Source organism: Panthera pardus, unplaced genomic scaffold, assembly GCF_024362965.1.
Source record: "Panthera pardus isolate Hobbes unplaced genomic scaffold, ASM2436296v1 HiC_scaffold_8, whole genome shotgun sequence".
NCBI classification, from domain to species: Eukaryota; Metazoa; Chordata; class Mammalia; order Carnivora; family Felidae; genus Panthera; species Panthera pardus.
In genome coordinates, this window is record NW_026527013.1 from 8,018,874 (window position 1) to 8,028,746 (window position 9,873).

The window sequence follows — 9,873 nt, forward strand, 5'->3', positions numbered from 1 at the left end:
GGCCTGGAGGACAAGCCACAAAGAGTGGGGGGTGTAGCTGAGAACTCTAACGTAAAGGCATCCTGGGGAAGAATGTTCTAGGCAGTGGAATAGCTTGTGTAAGAAGAGCCTGGAACCAGAATAGAGAGAACCAGAATAGAGATAGCTGGAGGATAAGGCCTGGGGCGACACAGGCCAGGCCTCTGACACTCACTGGGTTCCCCTCCCACCCCAAGAGAAGAGCTGTGTCAACAGCCCTCAAGACGCCCCCCTGAGCATCTGAAATCCTTTATTGGTAGATCATTGCTGTTTACCATATAGAAGACTCGAGAGCGGATGAACAGTGAAAACAGAGCCCATAGTGACTGGAGCAGGCCTCTGGGCTGGGGACCCTCCCCACACCCCACGGACCAGCCTAGCGACCTCCACCCCTCCCTGGACCCTCAGGCCTTTGGCATAATGCTGATGGGTGGGGGGTGGGGGGGTGGCCTGCAGGCAGTGAAGCCCCTTGACTCAAAGCAGAGACTTGGATGAGCACTGAGGTGGGGGCAGTGGGATGGGGGCAGCTCTCTCCCTGACCCGGGCCGGGCCGGAGCAGCGAAAGTGGAGGAAGCCAGGAGCTGGGGAGAGGCATCTATTTTTGTTTTCTGAAAAGGGGCACACGGGGGCCTGCGGGCAGGCAGGCGGCAGCCGGGGCGAGTCACGCGCTGACATCCTTCTTGTCGCCTGGCTTGGGGCCGGCTTCCAGCAAGGGGTCCCCGGGGCCTGCCTCCTCCCCCTCCTTGGCCTCGCTGGACTTGGAGTTGGGGACCCAGAGGCCAGAGTCGATGCAGCGCTGCATGTGGTACTTCGCATCCTGTGGGGAGAGAGGTGGTGAGTGAGGCCGGGCTGCGGCCTTCTAGCGGCCCTGCCCGTGCCCTGCATATCCCTGGACGTTCTTACTGCTTGTTCTAGCCCAGAGCTGGCCCAAGGGACTCTGCAACGATGGGAGTGGCCTGTAATCAGCATCATCCAACACGGCAGCCACCAGCCACATGTGGCTGCCAAAACTTCAGTGGCCAGTGCGGGGGAGGAACAGAACTTTACATTTTACTTAACTTTAATTCAAATTAAACAACGTACATCCAGAATAAAATCTACGTTCCGGCAAAACGCGTTTACTTATAAAGACAGGCACTGAGCCTGTGAACCAGTTTGCAGACCCCAGGTCTAGAGAGCCATTCTCGTGGAAGCTTCTAGTAATCCTGGGCCAGGTCCTGCGACTAGACCCGTTTCACAGAGGAGGAACTAGTGTGGCCAACGAGCGAGCCAAGTGGCAGGAATGGGATCAAACCAAGGTCTAGGAAGACCCAAAGTCCTGCTTACCAGCACTATTACTGTTCCTAGTAACAACACCAGCCAGGGGCGCCTGACTGTCTCAGTCAGTAGTAGGGCACGCGACTCGTGATCTCTGGGTTCAAGCCCACACTGGGCGCAGACCTTACTTAATAAAACAGTTGACGTTTACCAAGTGTTCAACCATTTTCCGTACTAGCATAGAAACCGTGGTTTGATGGGGTAACCAAGGCTGGGGAGCAGAGCCCCTTTCTTGGGCAAAGGTGGAGTCAGCCTGGTGTGCCCACTATGCTCATAAACGGCCCATGGTGACAGTGACACTCAATGGCAGGGGATATGCTGAAAGTTCCGTGTTCGCTGCTGGAGTCACACCGGAGGTGCTCCGCGTACGTAAACGAGCGCGTGGCACGAAAGCCTGGCTGCCTCCCGTGCCGGCCACGAGGGGACGCGACCTCCCTTGTTCCTCTGGGAAGCCCAGAGGGGACACTGCTACCGGCAACGTGGGGAGGCAGGGCTGGGGAGGGACGGGCGGGGGACACCTCGCTCTCCCTGGATGCTCAGCTTGGCTGGTGGGCGGGCCTGGGGCGCGGTTACTCACGGTGGGGTCCATCTTGCTGATGGCGTCTTGAAGCATCTGCACATCTTTCACGTCGAAGCATTTCTGCAGTTCCTGCGGGTGCAGATGGGCCGGGGTCAGGAGCCGGGTCCCCGGGGAGTCCCGCCTGCTGCCCACCCGGGGCAGGGGAGCCGGAGCCGCACCTCAGGGAGAGACTCGTAGACCTCCACGGGGTCCAAGCCGCCGGGGCCGAGCCGCTTCCGGCGCTCCTCCTCCTCGTATTCCTTCATGGCCTTCTCGATGCGCAGCTTGGCGCGGCCCCGCACGCGCTCCTTGAAGGCCTCCAGTTCGTCGTTGAAGCCCTCCATGTACTGACGGTCGGCTGTCTGCAGGGTCGGGGCCGGGAGGCACTCACTGGGCCGGACCCAGGACCCCCCCGCCCCCCGCAGCAGGCCCTCAGACCCTCGGTCAGTCTCCTCCACGGGACAACCTCCAAGCCAGTCCCACCGTCCACATGCTAACGGCCACCGGCCTGCACGCCTCCTGAGCTACAGACCTGTGATGTGACGCTCACCTCCTGCACGTGCCCGAGGGGCTCTGCGGGCACCTCAAGGTCGGCACAGCCAACCCGATCTCTGCATCACCACACCGGCTGCCCGGGTAGCTCTGTTCCTCCAGGCGCTTGGGTGAGAAACCCCAGGTGCCCTTGGCTCTGTCCCTCCCCCCCGTAGGGGCTTCCGGCACGTCCTGTCAGCTCCCCTTTTAGATTCCGTCTGGGGGCCAACCAGTCTGTGGCCCCTGCACGTCTCTGCCCTCTCCCGATATCGCGGGTTCTGATCCCACGGGCCTGAGTCGGAGGTGGACACGTGGACTGTGGACTGTGGCCCGCGCCCCGAGGAGGCCCGCGCCCCACCCGACCCGGCTCCTGGGCCACGACCTTGATCTTGGTGAAGAACTGCCGGAAGCAGGCGCGGGGATCCACCTTCAGGCTCTTAGCCAGCTCCAGGATGAACTGCATGACGATGGTCTGGTGGGCCACCTGCTCCATGAGTGCACATTTCTGCCGAGGGAGAGCAGCGTGTCACCAAGAGGTGGCCTCAGGGCAGGGCTTTTCCCAGTCGCAGGGCAGGCTCCACTCACCTCCTCCACCTCTAGGTCGATGCACCAGATGACCAGGTAGTTGGCGGTCTCCTCGCACACCAGATGGACGTTGTCCGACAGGTACTTCTGGCTGTCGTCCCAGCGACGGAGCATGCCTACGAGACACCGTCGGTGAGGCGCTGAAGGGCCCAGGAGGCGGGGGGCCAGCCCCGGTCGTCCGCACCCCCCACCAGGGGGCCCCCGCCACCCCGCGCCCAACTCACCAAAGTGCTTGATCTGTTTCTCGTACTTCTCCACGAACGTTTTGTGTTTCTGCTCCCTCACTTCCTCCGACTCCTCCTCCGCCTGCTCTGGCTTGGTGTTGACCATGCTCTGTGATGGGGCGAGAGGGGGAGTGGGCTGGGGCGAGGCCGCACGGCGCCTCCAGCTCGGCCGGCTGGGCCGAGGCCGCAGCGCCCATCCCATCCACGGCGGAGGTGGCGACGGCGCCATGAGCATCGAGGCGGCGGGAGCGTGGGTGTGGCAGGTGTGGCCTCGCACTAGGGCCTTCGGGCAGATCAGAGGGGGGTACCAGTGGGGTGCTCCGTCCGCCCAGCCCCACGCCTTTCCCTCCCCTCCCGGGGCCCACCAGTCCATCCCTCCCTCCACCTGCACGATCCTTGCCCCCCACCTGCCCGCCCGCCACCCAGTGCACCCTGCCCGGCCCCGCCCCCGCACCTTGCTGAAGCCGTCCTTGCTGAGCGTGTCCACGTTCCAGGGCATGCTCTTCTCCTTCTTGCGCATCTCCTCCAGCTTCTGCTCCCAGCTCCGCTCCTCCTTGCGCAGCTGCTGAGCCTCAGCCTGCAGCCGCTCTAGCTCCGCCTTGCTGCCCTCGCCCTCCGCCGCCTCCAGCTCCTTCAGCCTCCGCTGGCACTCGGCCACCTTGCGCCTGCACTCGCGGCAGCCCCTCTCCAGCTCCTCCTTCTCCTTCTGGAACTGCTCCATGCGCTCCACCCGGGCCTGCGGGCAGAGGCAGCCCTTCACTCTGGGGAAGGGCCTGTCCCCTGACCCCAGCCCCGCCCCATCCCGGCCCAGCAGCATCGGGGATGGCCCCAGGGCGGTGTCCGCACCACCCTCTGCACCACAGACACCCGGCGGCTTCCCTTCCGCCCCACCTGCACACACCTGTGCGAGTCCACCCACCGCTGAGAACCCTCCCTCCTCGGCATCCGCGTCACTCAGAGCAAAAGCCCCAGTCCTATCCCTGACCCTGACCCACAAGGCCGTGCACCGTCTGCCCTGCCCCCTTCCTCCAGTCACAACGGCTGCCTCCCCTTTCCTTGAGCCCACTTCAAACCTCAGGGCATTTATACCGGCTGCTGGCTCTCTCTCCAGATTTCCCTCCCACCACCGCTTACTCCCTCCCATGCTTACCAGTCTTTTTTTTTTTTTTTTTTATAATGTTTATTTATTTTTGAAAGAGACAGCGAGCAGGGGAGGGGCAGAGAGAGAGGGAGACACAGAATCCGAAACAGGCTCCAGGCTCTGAGCTGTCAGCCCAGAGCCCGACATGGGGCTTGAGCCCATGAACCGTGAGATCATGACTGGAGTTGAAGTCAGACGCTTAACTGACTGAGCCACCCAGGCGCCCCCTTATCGTGTTTTGGACACCGTACCCCTCTAAGGGTAATAGCTCCGTGGAGGTGGGGCTCTGCTCACTCTCGTGTCTGCACACACAAGTGCACAGTAAAGGCTCAGGAAACACTCGTTGGGTGAATAAAGTAATGAAATACTGAATGGGGGTCTCAGGCCCCCCCTCTTCCTTGGAGCCGCCCTCAGTGACACTCGGGTGCCCTCCCCTGCTCAGCAACCTCCTCCAGCCATCTCTGCCCGTGGCTGAGGCCTGCTCACTGGCCCTGTCTTTCCCTCCTTCTATGCTACCCAGTCCTGATGGCTCTCACTTCCAGACGTCCCTCCAATTTGCTTCACCCCAAGTACGGCTCCTGGACCGCTGCCCAAACCCCTTCAGCTGTCTCCGGGCCAGTACCCCACCCTGAGCGTTAGCTCGGTACCCCCCCAGTCTCCCATCCCCCCCACCGCAGCTATTGCTCCCCAGACCTTCTCTTCTGCTGCACCCCAAGCTCAGATAGCACCCCTCCTCATTCCTGCTCTCGCTCAGTTCCCCGCTGGACCCCCTGTAGCATCGCATGGCCCTGTCTGCTCTCCATCCCTGCTCAGCTCCATCATCTCAGTGCCTGCTCAATCCAGAGCCACTGACGGGGCCCTGAGAAGTGCCAGTGCCTTCCATCGCTGGTCCCCCAATCTCGACTCAGAGGCTGCCAGAGGAGTCTTTGAAATACGCACATCTGTCTTCAGTCCTCCCGGATACCCCAACCTGAACTGTCTGGGTTCAGATGGGAATCTTGACCCTTGCCCCAAGCTGCCCAGATGGCACCAAGGCCCCACAGGGGCCTGGGTCCCACTCTCCTCTCCCAACTCTGGGTCCCAGGCAGATGCTGGCCCTTAAGGTTCCCCAAACACAACAGCCCTCTTTTGACTCTTAGCCTCTGCACATGCTGTTCCTTCCATCTGGAACTCTTTTCCCCTCACTCCACCTACACAGAGCCTTCTGCAAGTGCCCCCACTCTGCATCAGTGAGCCCCAAAGGCCCCTTCGCGATCATCAGAACATAGGATAAGATGCTGGAGGACAGCCGCAGGACCCCAAAATGTGGGGTCATACCCATGGCCACCAAGTAAAGGCTGGATGTCCTTGGGTCAATCCCCTAACTTCTAGGGACCTCAGTTTCCTCATCTGTCAAATGCAGACAACAGCACCCTCACGGGGTTGCACCGGGAGAAGCCAAGATTACAAGTTAGGACAGATGGTCCAGAGCCATGCTGGACACTCAGCCATGGTGGCTACAGTCCTTACTATCCGAGGGGACACTCCCTCTCTCTGCCTTTCTCTTTGGGGACTGTTCTGGGGCTCAAACAAGAAAAAAATGCACTTCAAGCATTTAGACGGATTTGCCAGAGCAAATGCCCGATAACTGGGAGTGGTTGTTGCCACAGTCACATCACCCAGCTCCACCACTTACGGGCAACATGACCTTGGCTGAGTCACTTCCACTCTCACAGCCTTCGTATTCCTCGTTGCGAAGTGGGCCCTCAAGAGCTATTCCAAGGAAACAGCTTGCATACTGTTCATACTCAGTAATGAACACACCCCACGGTATCACCACTGTCACGGCCGCCGCCACCAGAAAGGTCTGCTAAGTCACTTCTGTGCCTTATTCGAGGCTGTATCTCCAGGTTCTAGCACAGTGCCAGGCACTTGGTGGGTGAGGGTCAGGAAACGGGGCCCTCCTCTCATGCCCCACAGGACCCATACGTTCAATCCCAAGCCTCACTTTCCCCCCATGTGGTCAAAGGTTGAGGAGGCCCTTGCTTCGTGGAGGGGAACGAGAAAGAAGCCGTGGGCTCCATCACTTCCCCCACCTCCACGATGGGCCTGCGGGGCCCTGGAGGCTTCCTGCTGCCTTGTGAGCAGCTCTCTGGAGTTGGCATTACAGCTGGCCTCAGGTGGTGGCGGGAAACTATCACCCTGCTGGCTTATGCTGGGCGGCCACCAAGCTCTTCTCGGTGTCCTCTGAGTGGCCGCCAGGGAGGCTGAAGCTAAATAAAGCCATCCCGGAGCTGGCAGGGGCAGCGGGCTGGGCAGGGCAGAAGCCACCGCAGAGAGAAGGGGCCGGCAGGGCTCACCACCCTCCTGCCGTATGGACAGAAAGACGGAGGCTCACAGAATCTCAGTGCCATACAGTTCAATGGAAGGAGCCACGAGGAACCAGTAACAGTAATTTGGACAAGGAAGCCAGGGAACTGGGGCTGGGAGACTCCCTTGTCCCCTTCTGGAACCTCTGGAATTTTTCTTTACCACGAACGCGAATACCTAAATAACAATGATGACAGAGAGCGGTTCAAGTTTACAGACAGCTCATCACATGTCAGATGTTGTCTCAAGGACATTATACACATTAAGTAAGAAGGGAACCCCAGGGACGACTGGGTGGCACAGTTAGGCGTCCGACTCCTGATTTCAGCTCAGGTTGTCATCTCGTGGTGCATGGGATGTAGCCCAGTGTCAGCCTGCCTGGGATTCTCTGTCCCTTTCTCTCTGCTCCTCCCCCTACCCCTGTGCGTGCTTGCTCGCTCTTTCTCTTAAAAAAAAAAAAAAAAAAAAAAAAAATTAAAAAATACAAACATTAAAAAAATAAGGTAACTCCTCATAATGACCCTATTGGGTGGACACGCTTAGTATTCCCAGCCGGGGAAATTTAGGCACAAAGAGAGAAGACGACTCACTAGAGGTCGTACAATAAGTCCAGGGATTGAGAAGCGAGGATTGGAACTTAGGTGTGCCGGCCCACGCTCGGAAGCACACCAGGCTACCTTTACACTAATCCCCCCCTCCCCCTCCCATGTGGGGACTCTCTCTCCCAGCCCAGAGCCAAGTACCAGCTGGGCCTAATCTCGTTTCAGTCTTAGGATGGTCTCTAGGGGCAGGGAAAGTAAAGGAGTAAGTGGGAGGGCTGGGATTAGAACCCAAGCTTGCCTGCCACTGAATGGGGCGCTAAAGGTGGTTACCTCCCCTCCCCCGCCCCAACACTCTCCGCTATAGCTACAGGGCCCTCAGCAGGACGGGGGGAAAAGGTCCTGTGCCCAGAGGGAGGAAGGCATGGCGGGCAGGATTCTGCAGGAGAGGGGGCACCAGGTGGGAGCCTTCCCACCCGGCAGGACCAAACTGTTCTTCACACACAGCTGTATAGGATTAACCTCTTTATGTGACAGAAATAGGTGTTCCCAAGAATAGTCTTTAGAGCTCTGCGGAGGTCTTAAGCATTTCATAATAAAATGTTACACACGGCAAGTAAAGGAAAGTGCTAGAACTTTCTTCTTACACCCCAGTGGCTTGCCTGCAGGTTAAGGCCCAAGAGATTGCTGCTTTAAGGTAAGGGCTGGACATGGGCTTGGGGACCAGATGTAGGGACTAAAGACACTGCAGGATGGGGAAGGGCCCTTCTAGGAGGTTCTGGATAAAAGACTGGGAGTTGCTATATGCGAGGGTGGGGTGGGGAATTCCCAAGTGGAAGGTTCTGAGGAATATACGCCCTCAGTGTGAGTGTAACATGCACAAGTATGTGGGTGTAGGAGCCCCGATTTGGGGGAGCAAGAGGTTAGAATATTAGGTCTTATGAGACCTGTTCTGTTGGTCTGTGAGCACTGCTGGGCAGGGAGAGGCGGGAGGACACCCAGGTAGGACTCCAGGATCTGGACTGGGGGGCAAATAGATAAAAGAAAGGGCAGTAAATTTGGAATCAGATTGGGAGGGTCCCTCATGAGAGCAGGGGCAACTGGGGTGCCTGACAGCAGCAGACCAAGCTGGGGACAGGAGGGAGGTCAGGTGGGTTTGGATGTTGGACTTGAGTTGGTATAAAGCATTCCTAGGCTACCTACAGGAAGCCGTTGGGGGTGGCTGGTGCCTGGGCTTGCAAAAGCAAGGAGGGGCAGGGGCTCTGGCTGTGCCGGAAGCCCTGCGGGGTAGGGCTTCCTGGACTAGTGGGAAATGGGGGTCCACAGTAGGTGAGGCTAGAGTGGCTAGAATTGGAGGCTCCATCAGAGTGGAGCTGGTGGTTCAGTCCGGAGGGAAAACGGGTTCCAAAACTCCAGCCTGGATGGGACCGAAGGCCCTGGTGGAGCACCAGTCTACATTCTAGGGAAGGGGTCCTGGGTTGGAATCTCAAGCCAGGAACAGAAATCTCAGGGGAGGACAGAGAGCCTCGTTCTGTTTGGAGAAGGAGCGGGATCTCTGGGACCTGAATGGGAATCTCTGCCAAGAACCAGGGAGGAAGATCGCAGAATAAATTCAAACTATTGAGGACTCTAGTGATTGGAGAGGGGCCGATGGTCTATCCAAGATCAGAAGTGCGTCCCCAAATATTACCAGGGTCCGGACTCTGAGGCAGAGGTTTGCGAGTCAGTGGGAGGTCCCAGACGGGATTGGGGGACACCCCCAAAGCTTGTCTTATCAGTTTGTACTCGGAGGAAGGTGCCCTAGGGGTCAACAGGGAGTTCCATACAGAAATCGGAGGGGAGGCCTGGGATCTCAGGTAGGGACTCAGCGCCCTGCAGTTCTAGGGTCTAGAGTTGAATCGAGGAACCCCTAAGCGATATTAAAAGTCCAGACTGTGCGTTGGGAACCCGAGGTGGCAATGGCGGGGTCCTGGCAGTACTAGGGGTCAGAACTCTGGAGCGGAGACCCGGGCCGGGGGAGGGGGGGAGGGGGAAAGGAAGGGGATGGGCGCGCGCGCCCTTACCTGGTGCCGCCAGCGGAAGAGACTGGCCGTGTCGATGTTGGGGTGCGTCTCGTCCTCATCGTCAGACACCTCGATGTGGTCCCACACGCTATAGTCCCACCATCTTGCCTCAGCGGCTCAGCCCGCACGGGCTCCGGCTCTGACTCTGGCGGCGGCAGCGCTGGAGACTCGGCCTGCGGAGCCCCGCCCCTTCCGCTTCCGCCGGGCGCGCACGTCCCCGCCGCGCATGACGTTGTATCCCTAGTAACCGCGGTGGCGGCACTGGCGACCCGGCTTACCTTAAAGGGTCCTGCGCACGTGTTCCGGCCCCCGGGAGTCCCCGCAAAGATCCCGCCTCACTGGGCGCGGGCCTCCACTGGGCACCTCCTGGGGGCATACGGACTGGCGTTCCGACCCCGATCCCCCCCTTCCGCTCTCCTGCTGCCCCCCGCTGGGCGTTTGCTGCGGCCGCGAGGGGCGGGGCAGAGAGCGAGTCCCCTTAGCCACGCCGCAGTGACGTCAGCCCGAGCCCTCTGCAGGGGCGGGCTTCGGCGGGAAGACCTCTCCC

The 9,873-nt window shown here is 59.6% G+C and overlaps 1 protein-coding gene across 1 annotated transcript; it reads right to left on the reverse strand.

The window, feature by feature from the left end:
- Window positions 1-251: 251 nt before the first annotated feature.
- CDC37 (cell division cycle 37, HSP90 cochaperone) lies at window positions 252-9,528 on the reverse strand. Its single transcript, XM_053897502.1, has 8 exons — window positions 9,327-9,528; window positions 3,689-3,970; window positions 3,235-3,343; window positions 3,011-3,126; window positions 2,808-2,930; window positions 2,074-2,256; window positions 1,913-1,984; window positions 252-835 (listed from the first exon to the last, which is right to left on the reverse strand). The coding sequence occupies exons 2-8, from the start codon at window positions 3,953-3,955 to the stop codon at window positions 680-682; spliced, it is 1,026 nt and encodes a 341-aa protein (XP_053753477.1). The 5' UTR covers window positions 3,956-3,970; window positions 9,327-9,528; the 3' UTR covers window positions 252-679.
- Between the last annotated feature and the right edge of the window lie 345 nt (window positions 9,529-9,873).

What these genes read in the sequence shown, in the direction of transcription:
- CDC37 (XM_053897502.1), bottom strand. Translation starts at nt 3,955, where the DNA reads ATGGAGCAGTTCCAGAAGGAGAAGGAGGAGCTGGAGAGGGGCTGCCGC. An exon ending in TCTACGAGTCTCTCCCTGAG is followed by an intron (nt 1,985 to 2,073) that starts GTGCGGCTCCGG and finishes CTGCACCCGCAG; the next exon opens with GAACTGCAGAAATGCTTCGA. An exon ending in TCAGCAAGATGGACCCCACC is followed by an intron (nt 836 to 1,912) that starts GTGAGTAACCGC and finishes CTCTCCCCACAG; the next exon opens with GATGCGAAGTACCACATGCA.